Source organism: Oncorhynchus nerka, linkage group LG20 (assembly GCF_034236695.1).
Source record: "Oncorhynchus nerka isolate Pitt River linkage group LG20, Oner_Uvic_2.0, whole genome shotgun sequence".
NCBI classification, from domain to species: Eukaryota; Metazoa; Chordata; class Actinopteri; order Salmoniformes; family Salmonidae; genus Oncorhynchus; species Oncorhynchus nerka.
The window spans coordinates 79,320,115-79,344,758 of record NC_088415.1 but is presented as its reverse complement, the minus strand read 5'-3'; the positions used below and the strand labels follow the sequence as shown (position 1 = coordinate 79,344,758).

The 24,644-nt window shown below is 41.4% G+C and overlaps 1 protein-coding gene across 1 annotated transcript; it reads right to left on the bottom strand.

Moving 5' to 3' along the window:
- Positions 1–3,583: 3,583 nt before the first annotated feature.
- penka (proenkephalin a) lies at positions 3,584–8,259 on the bottom strand. The gene is made up of 3 exons (XM_029621273.2): positions 8,064–8,259; positions 7,698–7,838; positions 3,584–4,972 (listed from the first exon to the last, which is right to left on the bottom strand). Exons 2-3 carry the CDS (start codon positions 7,833–7,835, stop codon positions 4,439–4,441), a joined length of 672 nt encoding a protein of 223 aa, XP_029477133.1. The 5' UTR covers positions 7,836–7,838; positions 8,064–8,259; the 3' UTR covers positions 3,584–4,438.
- Between the last annotated feature and the right edge of the window lie 16,385 nt (positions 8,260–24,644).

Sequence of the window (24,644 nt, the reverse complement as noted above, 5' to 3'; positions counted from 1 at the left end):
AGGATATCCAGCAAACTTGACACAACTGTGGGAAGCATTGGAGTCAACATGGGCCAGCATCCCTGTGGAATGCTTTCGACACCCTGTAGAGTCCATGCCCCGATGAATTGAGGCTGTTCTGAGGGAAAAGGGAGTGGAGAGCGGGCAACTCAATGACAGAGTTAATTAAGAAATTAACATCCCATCATGCTTAGGTTCATGTATTATTTTGGCTACCTTAGAAGAAAAGAACTCAGTGACTTTTAAAGAGCGGTCTCAAAGGAGCATAGGCGGTTTTCTGTTTTTCTGTGTGTGTGTGTGTGTGTGTGTTTGTGTGTTTGTGTGTGTGTGTGTGTGTGTGTTTGTGTGTGTGTGTGTGTTTGTGTGTGTGTGTGTGTGTGTTTGTGTGTGTGTGTGTGTGTGTGTGTTTGTGTGTGTGTGTCTGTGTTCAGATCTCAACCCAATTGAACACTTATGGGGATTTCTGGAGCGGTACACGAGAAAGCGTTTTTCACCACCATCAACAAAACACCAAATGATGGAATTTATCATGGAAGAATGGTTTCAGACACTTGAAGAATATATGCCAAGATGTATTGAAGCTGTTCTGGCGGCTCGAGGTGGCCCAACGCCCTATTGAGACACTTTATTTAGGCAGTTACCTGTATTTATACCACAGCATAGTTGAATACTAGTTTCTGATTGGCTAGAAGGGCATTATAGAATGGACATTAAGTAAGGGATAATCAACGAGGGACTATGCGTTCCATGGAAAGTGTGTTCCACGACGTGCTAGTGGAGTGGAACTGACCTTCCGCAGAGTTGCATTATATTCCAGAGAACCCATAGAGCCCCGAGTTGATTATCCCTTTTATACCATGACTGCATGTAGAAATGTGTTCATTTGCAGGTAGAAATGTGTTCAACTTCCACTGAAGTAGCTAGCAAGTTTACTAGTTAGCTACAGTAGTTGCCATGGTAACTAAACAAACAGACTTGCTAGTTTAGCTAACCAAACCATCAGTTCTAGCTTGCTATTATGAAAATCGAATTCAACAATACCAATATTCTATTCAATTCGACTTTTGCTTTTAAAGGCAGCTTAAACAAAACATGCACAAATTAACTAGCCATTTAATTCTACCGTGCAAATATACCATGCATTATAGGGAAATAATGCATTCTCTAGAATGCCCTTCAAGCCAATTAGAAAGGAGTATTCAACAACACTCTGGTATATTCTGGTTGCTAGCCGGCTAGCTAACATGCAAGGGATAAGAACATTGCCAGCGAGCATGTCAATGGAACATAAAGAACGAACGACTGGGTCGAGTCCATAAATATTTAACTATCAGGAATCAAGGTAAGACCCAGGTGCAGACTGTGTCAAAGTAACAATGTTTATTACAGCAACAGGGGCAAAGGTACAAGACAGCAGGCAGGCTCAAGGTCAGGTCAGGCAGAGGTCGGTAATCCAGAGGTGGGGCAAAGGTAAAGGACAGCAGGCAGGCTCAGGAGCAGGCAGAGTGGTCAGGAGGGCGGGTACAGGGTCAGGACAGGCAAGGATCAAAAACCAGAAGGACAAGAAAAGAGAGACTGGGGAAAAGCAGGAGCTGAATACAAAAACGCTGATTGACTTCACAAACAAGACAAACTGGCAACAGACAAACAGAGAACACAGGTATAAATACATAGGGGATAATGGGGCAGATGGGCGACACCTGGAGGTGGGTGGAGACAATCACAAAGACAGGGGAAGCAGATCAGGGTGTGACAGAACTAATCAAACGAACAACTGGATCGTGTCTCTATCAACCAAAAGATGAGAAATTATGAAGTTGCTTATATAAATTAAAATATCAACGACAACATTTTATTTATGTTCGGTAAATGTGTGTATTAGTAATGTTTTCTTTGGCAACTGGTATAAGTGGGATAAACAGTTTTAACAAACGCAACAGAATAAACTTTGCTGTTATTCTGGCTGCAGAGGTAATGACTGTGCAGTCGTGGCTAGTTGGCTCGCTAGCAGCAAGCAAGGGATTAGAACGTTGCCACTGAACATGGCAACAGAACATAAAGAACGAATGACTGGGTCACGTCTGTAAATATCGAACTAATCAAAAGAACGACTGGGTATGAATTTGCGTTTAAAAATCTAAATATCAATGAAGAAAAGTATTTTTACCAGTAAAAGTGTTCTTTCATATTGTTTTCTTTGGCAACTGTTATAAGCGGGATAAATGCCAATGTTCTGTACATAGAACCCCACAGTGGAGGTGTCATAAGACCCATAAAACCTAGCGGTCAAACAGGGAAATGGTTCCAATCATTTTTAAACCATTCATTTTTCCTATAGGAAATTTTAGAAATACTTAAATTAAGGGCTGTGTAGGCTTACCCTGGCGTGACGTTTTGATAACATGTAAATCTCTCTCGGACAAGGTGACATATCAATATATTCAGCTCTATTTACTCTCAGATTCGAAAATGATAATTAGCATCAAAGTAGGCCTCATGCAAAACTACAAATCCCTGCAAGCTCCTGCACATCATCTCTAGCTGACATATTTGCTAACAGGTATTGTGTCAATTTAAAACTTGCATGAGACAGTCCACAGAATTGTCCATTTAAAGAAATGTAGCCAAATTATGAATTACTACATTTAGCTAACATCAGAGATTCTTACCTTTACTCCGATTCGGCAGTCTCATCCAGGTCATCATGTCATTTGTAATTCTTTATGATAGCCAAATTAGTAGCCAATTAGCATTTCATTTTTGGGGGGTAAATACAGGCGAACATACTGATAAAAGTTACCTTGTCCTAGTGACATTTTCAAAACGTCATGCCTGGGTAAACAAACACAAAACACTGCCTTTATTTTAAGTTTTTCTAAAATCCACTTTGGGAAAAATGAATGGTGGAAAAACGATTGGAATCATTTCCCTGTTTGACCGCTAGGATTTATGGGTATTACTATGGTACTCTATGATCTTGGAAAAATTAACTACACAAAGGAACTTGGCTCTGCCTCGTCCCGCTGTGTCGTCCATTATTTCCCAAGGTAATGTACAAAACATCAGCGTTTATTCCTTACATTATGTATGTATCTGCCAACATTTTGGAAGTTAATGGCTGTGGATATAGATATGGTGGTGCCTTTGGAAACAACTACCATTGAGAAGTGAAGTTAGAGAATGAATGATATAAATTAATGTGTCAGACAGGAGAGGGGGCTATTTATCCTGTTTTGTAGATCTAACTTGTGTGTCATGTAAAATACTGCCTTATTGTGAGGAAGAGCATTCTTCATATAAACCTCTGGGGGGAGATTAAGTTAAGCAAAATATCAATCAGTGAAGTTTTGGTAGTCTGAGACATTAGGGAGCTAAGAAACTAAAAACGGTTCATATTTTGCGCTCACTTGAGCAATCTGTACAAAAAAAAGATAGACATAGGGCTGAGTGAATGCGTCAAATAAATACAATCCTCACCATTAACACCAGAGTTATTATCTCAGGTGGGCTTGGCAGAGTGAGGCAGGAACATTGGCTCCACTTCCCAAGCAGAAAAACACATCAAACAGCCAGTGGAGTCCACTTATTTTTGCAGGATACATGGGTTTATTATGTTTTGTACAACTAATTGGTCTGAAATGCTGCTCTGTTCTCAATAGAAAGAAGAAAAAATTAGGGCATTTATCGACTGAAAGCAACATGTTTCAACATCAGCATACTGGGATAAGTGTGAGCACTGTGGAAAGAGCAACATGGTTATTATAATAACAATGAAAAGCGACCGACACACTGCCATTAGATGGATAACTACAACACACTGGTATAGCAGTACTTAGAGTAGGGTACCTCCATGTTCCAACAACAAAGCAGATAACATTGATGGGCCCTTCAGTTCCAAAGACCAAACCACCAATGGGAAGGCCACAATAGCCTGCTCCCCCATAGTTACAGCCTTTTGTGAGACTTTGTGGTGGAAATGGAAGCTTCAGAAAATATTCTATGGCCACTTAAAGGGATAATTAACTTTTTTGAAGCTGTAGCTTAATGTTACCTCGCCAGGAGAGTCTGGCCATTTCTAAATAACCAACTAACAAACTTAAAAATAGTTTGGATGACAGTTTTTAAGTGGAAACTCAACTAACATTTAAAAAAAGTGAACTATCCCTTTAAAAACCAATGGCAAGACAAAGGGAAAGAAAACAAACAGGTCATGCCACGATTTGTTTTCCACACATGCCCCAGCCTCGTACACCACAACGAACACAGGTTATTTTATAAATAACCAAAACCATAAAACATATACAGTACTCTTTTTTTGTCACATTATACCCAATCAAACAAAAATCATGACAGTGAAGCTCTACAGCGGAACAAGAATGGATAATCTAATCAACATTGAGAGTCCAGACTCAGGAGAGGTTGGAGGAGGGGCCGACCCCTAGTCCATGAATCCTCCATATCTCTTCTGTATTTCAGCCAGGGGGGAGTCACCCTGCTCCCCCTCCCAGGAGCGCTTCAGGAAACCCCCCTGGTTCTTCTGATCCTCCAGCCACTCAGGCCTTCCCACCCTTCTCATGAAGCCCCCATAGCGCTTCTTCAATGGCCTGCCCACCCCCTCCAGGCCCCCCAAGTCCCCCGCTCTTCTCATGTACCCCCCATAGCGCTTGGCCACTTCCTCATCCCTCTGGCCCTCAGCCTCTGCATTCAGAATCTTCAGGATCTCCAAACGGATGTCCTCTTCCTCAGCCACCGGGCTGTTTTCTCCTCCCTGCACTCGCCCCTCTACGGGTGAGCGCCTCCTGATCATGAACCCCCCGTAGCGCTTCATGAAGCCGCCATACTTCTTGGCCAGTTGGTGCTGCTGACCCTGCACCTCTTCCTGTTTGATGTCATCTACCTCCTCCAATAGGACGTCTCGGCAGAGGCGGAGCTTCGTGGTGTCCAGGCTGCCCTCACATTCTATTGAGCATGTCTGTAAAGACAGGAAGGGAAGAGGAACCTCAAAACACAGAGGTGGATCAGCGGCTCACAAACCCATACCGTACTGGAAATGTAGTTTCATTGGAGACTTGTCTCTATCAAGGGGCTCATGGTACACAGCCGTGAAGCAGCAATGGCAAGAAATAGTATGTGAACCCTTTGGAATTACCTACATTTCTGCATAAATTGGTCAAAACATTTTAAGTCACAACAATAGACAAACACTTTGTGCTTAAACTAATAACACACAAATTATTGTATTTTTCTTGTCTATATTGAATACATAATTTAAACATTCACGGTGTAGGTTGGAAAAAGTATGTGAACCCTTAGGCTAATGAATTCTCCAAAAGCTCATTGGAGTCAGGAGTCAGCTAACCTGGAGTCCAATCAATGAGTCGAGATTGGAGATGTTGGTTAGAGCTGCACTGCCCTATAAAAAAACCACTCACAACATTTGATTTCCTATTCACAAGAAGCATTGCCTGATGTGAACCATGCCTCAAACAAAAGAGATCTCAGAAGACCTAAGATGAAGAATTGTTGACTTGCATAAAGGTGGAAAGGGTTACAAAAGTATCTCTAAAAGCCTTGATGTTCATCAGTCCATGGCAAGACAAATTGTCTATAAATGGAGAAAGTTCCTCACTGTTGCTACTCTCCCTAGGAGTGGCCGTCCTGCAAATATGACTGCAAGAGCACAGAGAATGCTCAGTGAGGTTAAGAAGGATCCTAGAGTGTCAGCTAAAGACTTTCCAGACAAAAATCTCTGGAACATGCTAACATCTCTTTTGACGAGTCTATGATACGTAAAACACTAAACAAGAATGGTGTTCATGGGAGGACACCATGGAAGAAGCCACTGCTGTCCAAAAAAACCCATTGCTGCACGTCTGAAGTTCGCAAAAGAGCACCTGGATGTTCCAGTGTGCTACTTGCAAAATATATTCTGTGGGCAGAGGAAATTAAAGTTGAGTTGTTTGGAAGGAACACACAACACTATGTGTGGAGAAAAAAAGGCACAGCACACCAACATCAAAACCTCATCCTAACTGTAAAGTATGGTGCAGGGAGCATCATGGTTTGGGGCTGCTTCGCTGCCTCAGGGCCTGGACAGCTTGCTATCATCGATGGAAAAATGAATTCCCAAGTTTATCAAGACATTTTGCAGGAGAATATAAGGCTATCTGTCCGCCAATTGAAGCTCAACAGAAGTTGGGTGATGCAACAGGACAATGACCCAAAACACAGAAGTAAATCAACAACAGAATGGCTTCAACAGAAGAAAATATGCCTTCAATAAAGACATGAAAACATATAATTGTTTGCATGTTATTAGTTTAAGCAGACTGTGTTTGCTAATTGTTGACTTAGATGAAGATCAGATCCAATTTTATGACCAATATCCAGGTAATTCCAAAGGGTTCACATATTTTTTCTTGCCACCGTATTGACTGGAGTGACAGTGATATATTTTTTTGCAATACAAAAGGCATATTTTACATATAAAGTAGTGTTTAATTAAACAATATTTAACAGGGGATACAACAAGTCAAATTCTGGTGCATGGAATACTCTGGGTGTGGCTGTTACTCTCGCCAATGTCGGAGAGACACAGTTGGATGTATGAACAAATTCATTCTATTTGCCAGTTCCAATGTGATGTTCATGCTCTACTCGTTTTAAGAGTCATTATATTGAAACAGATGGAAAGACACTTATCTGGTGCATTTTACCACTTTTTAGAATCACAGTTAATGAGACATGATGTTCCTGAAAGCCTGATGTTCCTCAAAGCCTACATCTTTAATGCCTCATAAACATGTATTTTTATGTCTGAGCTGTCAAAGCAGAAGAGAAGAGTGCTTTTGTATAGCCTACATATAATTCTAAATACATTATCTGATAGAAAATAACTTCTCATATGAATGTTTATTTTATTGGGGGTATTTGAATTATATAAAAATATGCTATCTACCAACATTTTAATTGAGGCTATATTGAACCACCAACATGCCACCTGATGGAGCTAAAACACACTAAGGGCCACAAATAAAGACAGGTTTGATGGAGATACTGAATCTACGCCATTGTGGTAAGATTTTAGACTTTTTGTTCGATGTTGAGCATTTGGGATAGGACAGTACTATTGAATTGCTAATCTGACATGGATTCAGTCACTCCTCAATTGCCTTTAATAGCCTACATTTCAAGAATCGAAGTGACACGGCTCCCATGAAATTGATGCTGCGCAACCATCTTGGTTTTACTACAGGCTATATGTAATAAATGAAACCAAATCCTCTTCTAATTTCAAAACTTCATGAAGCATGGCAAAAATAAATGCCTCGTGGTCTCATGTTGTCACCAGTTAGACCAACAACACAAGTTGTAGCCTAGATTAAAATCCAACCGAAATTAATCATTAATGTCATATTGATGCAATTGACATTATGGGTTGCCTAATTTAATTGGTATTACATTGTCTACGTGGATCAAAATAAATGAAAAAGAGTTGAATAAAGTCGTGTTCCAAGGATACACGCACCTCATGGAATATTGCCTATCCATTGCTTCTTTTGGTGACCAAAAAACACAGGTGCGTAGCCTACTGCGCAATCTTTCCCTACGAAAAAGTTAGACGCGGGAAAAAGTATCACCCCGTTACTTTACTTGAAATATATGCTTTAAAACATGTCCAAATGTACTTGACCTACCAGAGTGGTAATCGCCGTCTGATGCCCCCGTAGACGGTTGAGGCAGAGCGCACAGTCCTTCTCGCAGTCTGCTCCGACCGTCAGCGCAAAATACGCACCGAGAAGCAGTATCGGTAGTGAGTTCCCCGGCACAGCCATAGACTAGAGAAAATATTTTGGGCAGAGAAGTCAACACATATCATGGATTAGAATGCGTTTGTGATTAAGAGTTTTACTTACTGTTAATTTCTCACGAAGTGATAAAACATGGACAATACGAAAAAGCCATGTATGTGCCCAAGTGGACACTAAATTAAACTCAATGGTCTTCTTTCCAAAGTAACAAAGTTGCCAAGAAGAAACAAACCAAGAAAAGCCCATACTTGCCTCTGTTTTTCTGTTTAGTCCAAGTCCTGTTGTGTTGCTGTAGGAACTGTTGATTGTGAGGCTTTGTAACAAATATATTACCGTCTTGCCGTTAGAAAAAAAGCACTTGCGATTGAGCCAATCAGCTTTCTCTGAAGTCGCACAGCTGGACAAGCTTGTGGGTCACGAAGCCAAATACTCAGGAGGATGCTCAAAATGTATACTGAGTTAAGTATACTGCGTCTGAGTTAAGTTCATAACGCAATTTTTGTGTCGTGATAGGTATAAGTACTTCTCCAAAAACGTCATTATAATGTATCCAGTCGTCAGAAGAAAATTTCATGCATAAATGGTCGCAATTCTTTAGATTTATTTGACCTTAGATAATAGGATATTTGTGAAATTGTACTTTGACATATATTATAATATGCTTTGTGTTTGCATTTAATAATGGAGTAAGTATGTAAATGTACATAATGAAAATGTTCACTAGATAACAGAGATCAATAACATGACTTCTCAGTCATAAAACATGAGATGATGATCCTGATGCTATCACACTAGGTTCTGTCATAAGGTAGGGTGCTAGACATTGCAGCTGAGATATTCACAGACATACTCATCCTGCTCTGAGAGATTATATCACATAGAGCCAAGAGTTAGCAGCTGTATAAGATACTGAATATGCACCTACATAAAAGATAAAAGTCCAGATGAATCATGAAGTTAATGTTTGATTGTGCATTGGCAATCTCTTCAGTCAATATATGTTTCACACAGGGATTTGTTACAAAAGCGTCCATTGAAATAGGTCTAACTGAGTCTAACTGATTTTCTTCTAGGAACCATATCTGTAGAACAGTCCTAGTCAGTCAAGGACTGATCGTTTTGTATTGGGCTGAATGTAGGCCATCATCTCTCTTTTAGTTAAAACTGTCTTGATACTGTTAACAGCCTTGTTAACTGTGAAGATGTTTGTTGGGAAAGAAGAGCTACATGCAGATAAAGTTGAATGCGGTCAGTTGCCATAATGATGGTCTACAGCTGTCTTGTCCTTATCACAGTTTGCCCAGTGAGTAAACAGTCAAAAGGTAGAGGACAGGATGGGAAGGAATTAAGCAATTACTTTCACCTCTGATGATTGCTGATGTTGCCTCTGTCTAGGGTATTAATGGACCTGAATACTATAGTTCATATAAACCAGAAACCCTAGACCCACTCCAATTAGCATACCACCCCAACAGATGATGCAATCTCTATTGCACTCCACCCTGCCCTTTCCCACCTGGACAAAAGGAACACCTATGTGAGAATGCCATTCATTGACTACAGCTCAGCGTTCAAAACCATAGTGCAGTCAAAGCTCATCAATAAGCTAAGGACCCTGGGACTGTACACCTCCGTCTGCAACTGGATCCTGGACTTCCTGACGGGCCGCCCCCAGGTGGTAAGGGTAGGTAACAACACATCTACCACGCTGATCCTCAACACAGGGGCCCCTTAGGGGTGCTCGCTCAGTCCCCTCCTGTACTCCCTGTTCACTCATGACTGCACGGCCAGGGACGACTCCAACACTATCATTAAGTTTGCCGATGACACAACAGTGGTAGGCCTGATCACCGACAACAACGAGACAGCCTATAGGGAGGAGGTCAGAGACCTGGCAGTGTGATGCCAGGACAACAACCTCTCCCTCAACATGATCAAAACAAAGGAGATGATTGTGGACTACAGGAAAAGGAGGACCGAGCACGCCCCCATTCTCATCGACGGGGCTGCAGTGGAGGAGGTTGAGAGCTTCAAGTTCCTTGATGTCCACATCACCAACAAACTAACATGGTCCAAGCACACCAAGACAGTCGTGAAGAGGGCTCGACAAAACCTATTCCCTCTCAGGAAACTGAAAAGATTTGGCATGGGTCCTTAGATCCTCAAAAGGTTCTAGGTATACATTTTGAGCATTCTCCTGAGTATTTGGCTTCGTGACCCACAAGCTTGTCCAGTGGTTGCAATCACTGCCTGGTATGGCAACTGCTCGGCCTCCGACCGCAAGGCACTACAGAGGGTAGTGTGAACGGCCCAGTAAATCACTGGGGCCAAGCTTCCTGCCATCCAGGATCTCTATACCAGGCGGTGTCAGAGGAAGGCCCTAAAAATTGTCAAAGACTCCAGCCACCCTAGTAATAGACTGTTCTCTCTGCTACCGCACGGCAAGCGGTACCAGAGCGCCAAGTCTAGGTCCAAGAGGCTTCTAAAACAGCTTCTACCCCCAAGCCATAAGACTCCTGAACACCTAATCAAATGGCTACCCAGACTATTTGCATTTCACTGTTGTATTCGGCGCATGTGACTAATAAAATTTGATTTGATAACTGTGTTTAAAAAGTTAATCCTATTGAAGTGATATGAATGTGCACGCTGTTGTGTGAGGCAATGCCAAAGATTATGCAGATAATGATATTGATGACAATGATGTAAATGACGAAGGTGAGAATGATGGTGACAATGATGAAGACTAGTCCTGGTTGAGTCACAGTTTATGTAAACCCATGGTGCTATTACACCCACATTACAGCACTCAGCTCTCCTGATGAGATCGGCATGTCAGATGGCACCCGTAATAGCTGTTATTTCATATAAATGTGTTATTTTTCCTGGAGCAAGGGAAGCCAGTTGGCCAACAGGCTGGGTAGATGACATACCACTGTGCAACAATATGGCTTCCCATGTCCCCTGACTCCTGATGTAATTATATTCTAGAACCCTAATGGAAGTCTCGGTGGTTGGATGGAATATTTTCAGTTGAACTATTACCTTGTCGCCTACACAATTTTCTTTATCGTTTTTTTCCCCGTTCAAAACGATGAACTACTGGCCTCCCGGGTGGCGCGGTCTCTGTGCCACCAGAGACTCTGGGTTCGCGCCCAGGCTCTGTTGTAACCGGCTGCGACTGGGAGGTCCGTGGGGAGACGCACAATTGGCCTAGCGTCGTCCGGGTTAGGGAGGGTTTGGCCGGTAGGGATATACTTGTCTCATAGCGCACCAGCGACTCCTGTGGCGGGCCGGGCACAGTGAGCGCTAACCAAGGTTGCCAGGTGCACTGTGTTTTCTCCGACAGGTTGGATGCGCGCTGTGTTAAGAAGCAGTGCGGCTTGGTTGGCTTGGCTGTGTTTTCTCCGACACAATGTGTCGGAGAAAACACAGTGCACCTGGCTTTCGGGTTGGATGCGCGCTGTGTTAAGAAGCAGTGCGGCTTGGTTGGGTTGTGTATGGGAGGACGCATGACTTTCAACCTTCGTCTCTCCCGAGCCCGTACGGGAGTTGTAGCGATGAGACAAGATAGCTACTAAAAACAATTGGATACCACGAAAAAGGGGTAATTTTTTATATTTTTTAACTATGAACTACAAGCTTAGTCTATAAACTCAATTGAAATGGTTATTCCCTTATTTTTGCAGTTTGTGTGTAATGTGAAAGTCCACTCCAATCCAGTGATATCTGATTTCTAAACTAGCTCAACCGTGCGTGATGTGTGTGCGCCTAAACATTAATAGTGTAGGAAATCCTTGTTAAGCCTTTCACAAAAATGTCCACTGTACAAACAAACCATCCCCGATGATGACTACTAATATTCAAACACATCCCTGTTTACAATACAACAGCATCACAGGAAATGATTATCCTGGCAACAGAGCTTCTAGGAACCTACTCAATATGAGAAGTCTATTAGTTATGGGAAATAAATACTCTGGGTGCGTTCCACATGGCGCCCTATTCCCTATGTAGTGCACTACCTTTGAACAGGGCCCTCTGGTCAAAAATAGTGAACTATATAGGGAATAGGGTGCCATGTTGGACGCATACAGAATGACATCATGCTAAACAAGATCAGATATCAGTTTTGACTGCATATCCTGGATGCTGAGCCATATGATGAGGTTTTGCGGTTGTGAAACCATTAGGATTGAACCAATCCTGTGTCATGTTGCATTTGATCATTGTGACCCCCTTTTTAGGTGATCTGTAGTATTAGCTGTAACAACAATTCCCCCTCCTTATATAAGCTACTGTCCATCTTTGAGTTGTGGGCTTTTACGTCAAAGAGACCCTAGTACTGGTCTCTGCTCTATGCTGCCGCTGTCATACGATTTACATATGTAAAATGATCAAATTACTCATCTGATTTAAAAACAAAACCCTTGGTTTTCCACTATGATGGGAATGATGGGAATGATAGGTTGTGTTATATGCCCACACATTGTAAATGTCAACCTTTGTTTTCTCATCATAATTTTCATTATTTTCATCATGTTCATCTCTTTCTCTCTTTCCAAATTGCTGTCTGCTATTGTAGAATGCTACATTGTTATCAAAACAATGAAAAGATGCATCATCCTGTTTCTGAGAAAGAGCCTATTACGTACACTATGCAGTATGTGCATGAATGTGAATAAAGGATCTTTGTTGGAGTTTAGTACATCAATTCCAGAACCTAGATTATACCCTTTCTTTATTTCTGTCTATAGGTCCCTGTCACCCCCTTCTCTCATTACCTCAGTACCTTTGATTTTAATGTAGGCCATTATTCAGTATTCACACTTTGATTAAATAAGCTAAAAGAACAATAAACACAGCGTCTCTTGCAATTAAACTGCCAGACAATAGTCAGGCTCTAGTAAAGTGCAGTGATGCGCCGAGCAAGCAAACCTTTAATATTCTCCCATATTCAATTTCCTGCGATGTGAGAGAAGCAGGGGGGTTCAACCTGGTAATGAATGTGTAGGTAAGACTAAAGCATGGATAGATGACAGGAGAGTTAATAGGTAAGACTAGAGCATGGAGAGATGACAGGAGACTTCAATTTCTGTGTAGGTAAGACTAAAGCATGGATAGATGACAGGAGAGTTAATAGGTAAGACTAGAGCATGGAGAGATGACAGGAGACTTCAAATTCTGTGTAGGTAAGACTAAAGCATGGAGAGATGACAGGGGAGTTAATAGGTAAGACTGGAGCATGGAGAGATGACAGGAGAGTTAATGAATGTGTAGGTAAGACTGGAGCATGGAGAGATGACAGGAGAGTTAATAGGTAAGACTGGAGCATGGAGAGACGACAGGAGAGTTAATGAATGTGTAGGTAAGACTGGAGCATGGAGAGACGACAGGAGAGTTAATGAATGTGTAGGTAAGACTGGAGCATGGAGAGATGACAGGAGAGTTAATAGGTAAGACTGGAGCATGGAGAGACGACAGGATAGTTAATAGGTAAGACTAGAGCATGGAGAGATGACAGGAGAGTTCAATTTCAGTGTAGGTAAGACTAGAGCACGGAGAGAACCCTGGCTCTCTCTCTCACATGCACACACACGCATGCACAGGAGCATGCACATCAGTGGAGGCTCCTGAGGGGAGTACGGCTCATAAAACTTCTGGAACTGAGCTAATCAAAACCATGTGTTTGATGTATTTGATACAATTCCATTTATTTGATACAATTCCATTTATCCCCCTTGACCACAAGCTCGTCCGACCCAATTAAGGTGCCACCAACCTTCTGTGGTGCACACACACACACAAACACACACACACACACACACACACACACACACACACACACACACACACACACACACACACACACACACACACACACACACACACACACACACACACACACACACACAAGAGACTGCAGGCTGCATGTAGGGAGTCAGGTGCACTCTAACATTTACGTAGGCCTGCTGAACTGTATGGAGTCCCAATGCCAGAATATTGGTTCATTTGAGTCCTTTATTGCCATTACACTAGTAGCTACACATGGATGTTCTAGAGTTGTATGAGTTGCACTCTGTGACTCCCTCTGACTAAAGACAAACAAGACAGATGAACTCTACCTTTCCACCCCAATATAGTACAGTACAGAGGAGACATATTGTCATCCCTGTTTGGTTTGCATGTTAAATAGGGCACACTGTTGAAGTATTCACTAAATCAAATCAAATCAAATCAAAATTTATTTGTCACATACACATGGTTAGCAGATGTTAATGCGAGTGTAGTGAAATGCTTGTGCTTCTAGTTCCGACAATGCAGTGATAACCAACAAGTAATCTAACTAACAATTCTAAAACTACTGTCTTATACACAGTGTAAGAAGATAAATAATATGTACATAAGGATATATGAGTGAGTGATGGTACAGAGCAGCAAACAGTAGATGGTATCGAGTACAGTATATACATATGAGATGAGTATGTAGACAAAGTAAACAAAGTGGCATAGTTAAAGTGGCTAGTGATACATGTATTACATAAGGATGCAGTCGATGATGTAGAGTACAGTATATACGTATGCATATGAGATGAATAATGTAGGGTAAGTAACATTATATAAGGTAGCATTGTTTAAAGTGGCTAGTGATATATTTACATCATTTCCCATCAATTCCCATTATTAAAGTGGCTGGAGTTGGGTCAGTGTCAATGACAGTGTGTTGGCAGCAGCCACTCAATGGTGGCTGTTTAACAGTCTGATAGCCTTGAGATAGAAGCTGTTTTTCAGTCTCTCAGTCCCAGCTTTGATGCACCTGTACTGACCTCGCCTTCTGGATGATAGCGGGGTGAACAGGCAGTGGTTCGGGTGGTTGATGTCCTTGATGATCTTTATGGCCTTCCTGTAACATCGGGTGGTGTAGGTGTCCTGGAGGGCAGGTAGTTTGCCCCCGGTGATGCGTTGTGCAGACCTCACTACCCTCTGGAGAGCCTTACGGTTGAGGGCGGAGCAGTTGCCGTACCAGGCGGTGATACAGCCCGCCAGGATGCTCTCGATTGTGCATCTGTAGAAGTGCAAAGTGCTTGGCTCAAGAGTAACTGTTTTTCCTGAAGAGAGTTTTTACTATCGATGCGTCATATGATTAGTCATCAAACAGCCTGTTCTATCTAATCAACCACTCTGCACTGTTCCCCTGCCCAGTGTTGAATATAATATGATCCTCTCTTATTACTATAATGGTAACTTAAAGCTGCAATCAGCAGTAGAAACAATAACAAGGCTTTTTTCCCCTGCCCATATTTCGTTAAAAATCTGAGGGATGGGGCTGGAGAAATTTAACCACTCAAATCATAGACGGAGTTATGGATGTAAGCACTAACCACCCATGATATCAACATTAGAGTTTGAATCATGTTTTGAGGCTATATGGTGTTCGTTTACATTTACTTTGTTTATAGAAATTGGAGTAAAACATGCTTATATTTTGAGTTCTGATAGGGTACAACAGTTGAACGTAAACTCATGCGGCATTTTTTTATAGGTTATATTCTTCAAAACTCGGTACATAAATGGGTACATATCATGAATTTCTAAATCCAAAAATGAATGTAGCAACTGCTGATTGCCCCTTTTAAATGTAAATCCATTTCTATCTAAGGCGTATGATTTGTATAATTGCAGTAACCTCAATTGCAGTCTTAATAGGAACTTTATTTAGTTATACCTTAATGTACTAATTCAAAGTTCAACATTTACATAAAAGAGGGGACAACAACAAATGTGCATGTGTACAGGACACAACTGTGTAGGCTTTACGTTTGGGTCACCGCAAAAGATTGTCTGCGAAAGGGAAAGTGAAACACTTCATTAACAGAAAGAACATGGTTAAGGGGGATGCTTATACAGAGTCAGCACGACGTCCTGTATGTTTTTCATCTAACTGCCTGTTGAAATTCAGACGTTGATTTAGAGTCTAGACTCCAGAGCTTTGTCCTAGTTTGAAGAGATATATTCAGCAATAACCCACTCAGTAATGAAGGAATGTCAACGTGACTTACTGTGACACTGACTGATTCAACTCCCCCACTCTAACAGAATGTGAAACCAAGATGCCATTTGAGTGAGAAGGGAAGGATTTGATTTTTGGCTTTGTTTTTTAAATCCTGAAAATCTATTTGGGGTCAGCCACACTTCGAGAAAGTCTGTGGCTTTGCTGAAGGTTTTTCAGACACACATCTCACTCATGTATTATTCAATGTTGGGACATTCAATAATTTTTTCAAGTTCAGGAGGGTCATGGACACCGAAATACATAGGTATGGATGGCTAACATACATTTCTTTTACAATTACACACAATCTAGAAGACTCAAAATGCACTCCCACTCAAGCTTTATAAGGACAAACCATCAAAGAAACAAATCTGTTTCAATGAATAAACATTCTACAAATCAATAAAAGCACAGAAGCATGTTGTTTGTTGGGATCCATCAGTAATATCCCAGCTACTTTCATCAGGCACAATAGCCACAATAGTGCTTTGATATGAAATGGTTTTGTTGGGTCATTTGATGTCAAACTGTAGTAGATGTTACCCATTGTTCCTCTCCTTGTTCGGGCGGTGTTTGGCGGTCGACGTCACCGACCTTCTAGCCATCACTGATCAATTTTTAATTTTCCATTGGTTTTGCCTTGTCTTCCATCACACCTGGTTCCAATCCCATCAATTACATGTTGTGTATTTAACCCTCTGTTTCCCCTCATGTCCTTGTCGGTGATTGTTTGTTGTATGTATTGGTGCTATTATTTTCTGGTGTGCGCCGTGTTTTGTACCCACATTCATTCTTTTTGTATATGTTGGTTTTCGGAGTTTGTGAGCACTTATTAAACGACTCCGTATATACTAAGTTTGTTGTCCTGCGCCTGACTTCCCTGCCACCAGCACGCACCCATTACACCCATTGTGTCATCTCTCTTGTTTCTGCTGTACATTATCTGCTATACATATAGGCTAGCTAAGGGATGATTGTCAGTGTAGCATTACACTCTACCCATGTTTTATGCCAAATGCATTGCCATGGCCATTGGTTCAGGGAGAAACTACAGTGCAATCGGAAAGTATTCAGATCCCTTGACTTTTTCCACATTTGGTTACGTTACAGCCTTGTTCTAAAATTGATGAAATAAAATATTTAAATCCTCAAATGTACACACAATACCCCATAATGACAAAGCAAAACAAATGTTTGCAAATGTATTAAAAATAAAAAACAGAAACACCTTATTTACATAAGTATTCAGACCCTTTGCTATGAGACTCGAAATTGAGCTCAGGTGCATCATGTTTCCATTGATGATACTTGAGATGTTTCTTGATTGGAGTCCACCTGTGGTAAATTCAATTGATTGGACATGATTCGGAAAGGCATATAAAGTTCCACAGTTGCCAGTGCATGTCAGAGCAAAAACCAAGCCATGAGGTCGAAGGAATTGTCTGTAGAACTCCGAGACAGGATTATGTCAAGGCACAGATCTGGGGAAGGGTACCAAAAAACGTCTTCAGCATTGAAGGTCCCCAAGAACACAGTGGCCTCCATCATTCTTAAATGGAAGAAGTTTGGAACCACCAAGACTCTTCCTAGAGCTGGCCGCCCAGGCAAACTAAGCAATCGGGGGAGAAGGGCCTTGGTCAGGGAGGTGACCAAGAACCCAATTGTCACTCTGACAGAGCTCCAGAGTTCCTCTGTGGAGATGGGAGAACCTTCCAGAAGGACAACCATCTCTACAACACTCCACCAATCAGGCCTTTATGGTAGAGTGGCCAGATGGAAGCTACTCCTCAGTATGGTGAGTCCAGTGAAGCATGGTGGTGGCAGCATCATGCTGTTGGGATGTTTTTCAGCAGCAGGGACTAGGAGACTAGTCAAGATCGAGGAAAAGATTAACGGAGCAAAGTACAGAGAGACCTTTATGAAAACCTGCTCCAGAGCGCTCAGGACCTCAACTTGGTTCACCTTCCAACAGGACAACGACCTTAAGCACACAGCCAAGACAATGCTGGAGCGGCTTCAGAACAAGTATATGAATGTCCTTGAGGGGCCCAGCCAGAGCCCGGATTTGAACCCAATCGAACACCTCTGGAGAGACCTGATGATAGCTGTGCAGCGATGCTCCCCATCCAACCTGACAGAGCTTGAGAGGATCTGCAGAGAAAAGTGGGAGAAACTCCCCAAATACAGGGGTGCCAAGCGTGTATGTCATACCCAAGAAGATTCAAGGCTGTAATTGCTGCTAAAGGTGCTTCAACAAAGTACTGAGTAAAGGTCTGAATACTTATGTAAATGTGATATTTCAGTTGTTGTTTTTTTAACACATTTGCACAAAAACAATACTGTTTTTGGCTTGTCATTATGGAGTATTGTGTGTAGATTGATGAGGAATTTCAGAATAAGGCTGTAACTTAACAAAATGTGGAAAAAGTCAAGGAGTCTGAATACTTTCCGAATGCACTGTATCCCAACTAGATTTTCAGATTTTCACACCTCAAAAGCAGTATTTATAGAGTAGATAAGGGGTCCCCAGAGCCCACAATATCTGCTGCTTTCAGCTCTTGCCTTTTTAAAAGTGGTTGATTTAGACCTAAGAAATCAGACGTGTGAGCTCTTTGCCTTGTCTTAAAAACAGAATTGCCCATAATGCATCAAAGACGCAGGGGTCCGTACACCTCTGAGTGGATAAAACATTAAAACATGGATTTGAACCACTAACATGTCTTTAAATCTATATTTACATGCAACACCAAATTAGCAGAAGGCTCCACGTTTTCCCAGAAACAAAAGTAAACTTCTGTCAAGGCAAATCCAAATAGGGTGACCTTTATGAGATGAATTGGAATAGCAAGGGGCTACAACCTTTGGTTAAATGGGAACCCTCCTATATTAGCCACTTTGACCTTTGATAAGGTTAAGTGTCAGTCTGAGCCAGAGACTGTCCACTGAGCTATGGCTGCCGGATAATTACCACACTGCATAATGAGCAATTACACTAAATGAAATTAACAAAAGCACCGGTCAGTCATCATATGGATGTAATTATCATCATGCCAAGCCGTGCAGCCTAATTGTTTGCATAACTGTTAAGTGTAAAATAAATATTTGTTTAGATACTTTTCGTAAATATATTGAGCGCTAATTGTAAGTATTCATTAGGTCTGAGTGTAAAAAATATATATAATTGCTCCTGAAATTTGTGAACCAAATCAGAAATCTAACCTTGCTTGATATCAACAGTGTCTAATCATTAGGGATCCAATAATAAAATTGTTTTTCAAAGATGAATAACGACAAACAACATTGTTGCCTAAGTGTTTTTGTTTTAGAGCAATTTACCTGAAAGGTACAGATCAATGTTGTTCTCAACTGACCAAGGCAAACAGGTACAGATGTGGGATCTTAATTTGAGCCAGTTTGCTACAGCAGGAAAATAATCCTGCAGCAACAGGAAATGTGATTTATTTTTGTGGGTTATAATTCATGGACCTTTTTGTAGGGGTTGATAGATTTTACGTCAGGGCCTATCAGGTCTGAAATTTCACATTTTGGAAGCTTTTTAAAACTCAAATACACAGCAAGTTTGCAAAATTCTCAGATACAAAAGATTGATCAAATGAATATCCTACATCTGTGAATGGGTAAATGAGCTATGAGTAATGACAGTCATCCTCATCTCGGAATGAGACCTGTCAAACGGAACTATGGATTTGAATAAATCTTCTATCAAGAGTGATTGGGCTAAAAAACTTCACAGAACATTTGTCTATTCATTTATACACATGTAATTGCTGGGTTTGCTTTCTGCAGACTCAGATGACTACGTTTCTCGATCTTCTCCATCTTTTCACCCACTGTTTGAATATATATGAAGAGGACAATCTGTCACTGCTTTCTGTCTCTCAAATAGGTCCAATTACTGAAACCCCAAGACAAGACTTGATGGCTTAAGCACAGCCACCATCCATTTATTTCCCAGTTTGAACATCGACAAAGACAACTTACATATGTACCAAGACTGAAGGGTTCTTGATAACGCATTCCACTATCAATTTAACACACACAAAAAAAGAATTGTGTTTGAATAACAGTGATTATGGCTAGAGTCTGATTTCTTATTTGAAATGGAACATAGGGCAGAGAACATCATTCTTTGTATTGTTAACATCTTTTGACCGGACACAACAAATTCAAGAAGTGGAGGGTGACCTCTTAAAAAAAAGGTTATATCTAGAACCGTTCCACAGATGGTTCTAAATGGAACCAAAAATGTTCTTCCTGGAACCCAAAAGCATTCTTTAAAGGATTCCCCCACAGGGACAGCCGAAGAACCCTTTGAGAACCATTTTTCCAGAGAGTAGATAATGGTAGAAAACACTTCTAAGCCCATCTACAAGGCAGAGTGCAAAGTGCATTCTGGAGAGGGTCTTTGGTTTGGCCAGTAGGTCAAAAGGACCTGATCTGTGATGCACTGAGGAGCCATACTAATCCTCTCCAGAGAAAACACATGCATTTTCAGACAATGATTAATGACACGAGTAAAATATAACGTACAGTGCCTTGCAAAAGTATTCACCCCTTTGGCATTTTTCCTATTTTGTTATCTTACAACCTGGAATTCAAATGGATTTTTGGGGGTTTGTATCTTTAGATTTACACAACATGCCTACCACTTTGAAGATGCAAAATATGTTTTACTGTGAAACAAACAAGAAATAAGACAAAAAAAATAATAATAATTGAGCGTGCATAACTATTCACGGACTATGGGGAGACAATTTGCTCCAGGAAACTCTGGGGTTCCACTGAGAAGAGGAAGGTAATTAAGCAGAGTGGTAATCTGGCTCAGACAACACTGAGTCAACTAACAGGAGTTTGTACAAAACAGCCACCCTGGATACTTCCACACACAGACCACAGATTAACAAAGGAAAGTAGGTTTATCACTGTCCGTTTGCGGTCTTAGTGAGATGGTGGAATGTTCTAGACTAGTGATAATGATTGGCATTGCCAACGACAAAACACTTACCAACAAAGAACACCCAAATGTAAGTAAAAATATTGAAACATAATATAACAAAAGTATCACTGGTCATAGGTCCAATTTACATTGAGAGATCCATATTTGCAACAACATTACACATCATATACACTACATGACCAAAAGTATGTGGACACTTGCTTGTCAAACATCTCATTCCAAAATCATGGGCATTAATATGGTGTTGGTCCCCCTTTGATGCCAAAACAGCCTCCACTCTTCTGGGAAGGCTTTCCACTAGATGTTGGAACATTGCTGCGGGGACTTGCATCCATTCAGCCACAAGAGCATTAGTGAGGATGGGCACTGGTGTTGGGCGATTAGGCCTGGCTCACAGCTGGCGTTCCAATTCATCCCAAAGGTGTTTGATGTGGTTGAGGTCAGGGCTCTGTGCATGCCAGTCAAGTTCTCCACACCGATCTTGACAACTATTTCTGTATGGACCTTGCTTTGTGCACAGGGGCATTGTCATGCTGAAACAGGGAAGGGCCTTCCCCAAACTGTTGCCACAAAGTTGGAAGCACAGAATAATCTAGAATGTCATTGTATACTGTAGAATTATGATTTCCCTTCACTGGATCTAAGGGGCCCGAACCATGAAAACCCATTCCATGATGCTCCCGACGAACAGTTAATGTGCTGAGGTTCCTTCCAAGGGCAGTTTGGAACTCAGTAGTGAGTGTTGCAACCGAGGACAAACAATTTGTACACACTACGTGCTTCAGCACTCAGAGGTCCCGTTCTGTGAGTTTGTGTGGCCTACCACTTCGCAGCTGAGCTGTTGTTGCTCCTAGACATTCCTACTTCACAATAGCAGCACTTACAGTTGACTGGGGCAGCTTTAGCAGAACAGAGATTTGACGAACTGACTTATTGGAAAGGTGGCATCCTATGACGGTGCCACTTTGAAAGTCACTGAGCTCTTCAGTAAGGCCATTCTACTGCCAATGTTGGTCTATGGAGATTGCATGTCTGTGTGCTCAAATCTATACACCTGTCAGCAATGGGTGTAGCTGAAATAGCCGAATCCACTAATTTGAAGATGTGTCCACAAACTTTCGTACATATAGTGTATATTTCAAAATATTGTATCTCCAACTAGATTATACCCTACACATGTGAACAAGTGATCCTCTTATGTATGAAGAAGGATGGTACTTGCGAGAGACAATAGGCGGACAATGGACAGGGTAGCCTAGTGGTTAGAGCGTTGGACTAGTAACCGGAAGGTTGCAAGTTCAAACCCCCGAGCTGACAAGGTACAAATCTGTCGTTCTGCCCCTGAACAGGCAGTTAACCCACTGTTCCTAGGCCGTCATTGAAAATAAGAATTTGTTCTTAACTGACTTGCCTAGTTAAATAAAAAATCGAATGATCTTTTAAGTGGGCAGCAGGTAGCCTCGCAGTTAAGAGCGTTGGGCCAGTAACAGAAAGGTTGCAGATTTAAATCCCCAAGCAGATGAGGTGAATAATTCTATATACTGTAAAACAACTGTTAAGGATGTACTGTAGCATAGCACTACTAGTACAAATGGCTTTGACCATAATGTACATTAAAATCCTGCTGGAAACCCTGTTTCCTATATCTTGTGAGTCCACTTACTTTGGTCTCGTAAAATACATGAGTTCACTCAACTTCTCCAGAATCCTTTGCCTTGTACCTTTCAGGCATGAACTCAGGGTGGGTTGAGTCTTCCCATCTGCTTCACAGCACATGCAGATGGTTTGGATAATTACTACACTATATGCCTGAGGAATACTACTCATTGACGCATATATTCTACGCCAACCTCTTTCTTACTGTCTTTCTGCCTATCTGTCTATCTGTCTTTCTGTCTATCTGTATTTCTGTCTTTCTGTCTTTCTGTCTATCTGTTGTTCTAGCTGTCTTTCTGTCTATCTGTCATTCTGTCTATCTGTCTTTCTGTCTATCTGTCGTTCTGTCTTTCTGTCTATCTGTCCTTCTATCTGTCATTCTGTCTATCTGTCTTTCTGTCTTTCTGTCTATCTGTATTTCTGTCTATCTGTCATTCTATCTATCATTCTGTCTATCTGTCTTTCTTGTTTCCTTATCTCCATGTGTATGTGTCTCTCTCTCATTTACACAATCTAAAGCTAGATCGACCACACAATCTAAAACTAGATTGACCAATATCTCTTTATGGTTCCTCCCTATGAAAAGCAAACAGCAGCACAGGAGGAAGTTAATTAACAGCTACAGTGAGGGACCAATAAAGTGAAGAACCGGCAGTGTCACCTGTCCGATTATCATCTCCAAACGTGTAGCCAGGCACATTCAAATGTGTGTTTTGTCACTATCTGGGTGGCCTCCACCTTTGCTTAGCCTGTGAGGATGTGTAAATGTTAATTTAAAGAAAGGATGACATCATCTCAACTATCAGGCCGGGACAATATTCAATTAAGCACGGTTACAGTTTTTCTCAGTCGCTTTGGTGCATTCCTTAGATCAAAAGTGCAATTCTTGATTACTACTTGTACAAATTCCAAATCATCTAGTCACTTGTGCACATCATTAAAGCAATTTCTTATTCCTTTGAACAAATTGCATTTGATAATGTACAAGTGTCAGCTTTTTTCCACATGATCAATTGCTCATGTCATGTTGATCAAAATATAGTAGATGGTTCTCTGTTGAATAGTCTTACCCCTCAAAACATCTAGGCATTAGTTCCTTGCATAAGCCATTACATGCAAAATGATTGAACTATTTGTCATAATCTGTCAAGCATAGTTTTACACATTTCTATTAGACCTTTTGTACAAAAACGTGAATTGATGAATCGTGCAGGTGAAATTGACCCTCACTCATGAAGGAATGTAAAGTGTTAGTTCAACCAACAATCAACCAGTTGTCTAAATTGCTCAAAGGTGCATCTCATGAAGAATCAATTGGCAAGCATATATAGACAGACCACAACACAGAGTTGCAATTTTCCAATAATGGATGGACCAGGAAACAAACAGGGTCAACAGCCAAGAGGAGGAAGAAGAGGAGCAAGGATGCGTGGTGGAAGGCAAAACAGAGGAAGAGGCAGAAGAGGACATAGGCACATATCTGATGACATAAGGGCCACTATTGTAGACCGTGTTGTCAATTATGGCCTTACAATGGCTGAGGCGGGTCGAAGGGTGCAGCCGAATATTGGGAGATCAACCGTGTCCTCAATAGTTCAAACGTTTCGAAGAGAGGACAGGTATGTCCACCAATGTACAGTGCACTTTTACTGTATATAAGCAGTATACTGTATACTTCCTACAATGCTTCATATTACTGTAATCCACTTGTATTTCACAGCATACAGAAATATACTCTATACAGATACATACTGCACCTTACATGCACCCACCTTTATGTTTTACAGTAAAATGTGTGTTCGCATAGTTTTTGTCTATGTGAAAGTGTGCGATGCATCACTGCATTTTTCCCCACATAGGACTGCAAGATTACCTCAAACCGGTGGCAGAGGACGCCTTTTCACACCTCAACAAGAGGAGGCTATTTGCACCATGGTCCTAGCAAACAATGCCATGAGACTCAGGGAAATACAAAGGACCATTATAGAAGACAACAATGTCTTTGAAAACATCCATACGGTTAGCATCTCAACCATCGACAGGGTGCTGCATAGAAACCAGATGAGAATGAAACGGCTGTACCGTGTACCATTCCAAAGGAATGAGGACAGAGTTAAGGAGCTACGGTACCAGTATGTACAGGTAA

What these genes read in the sequence shown, in the direction of transcription:
- penka (XM_029621273.2), bottom strand. Translation starts at nt 7,835, where the DNA reads ATGGCTGTGCCGGGGAACTCACTACCGATACTGCTTCTCGGTGCGTAT. An exon ending in AGACGGCGATTACCACTCTG is followed by an intron (nt 4,973 to 7,697) that starts GTAGGTCAAGTA and finishes CTGTCTTTACAG; the next exon opens with ACATGCTCAATAGAATGTGA.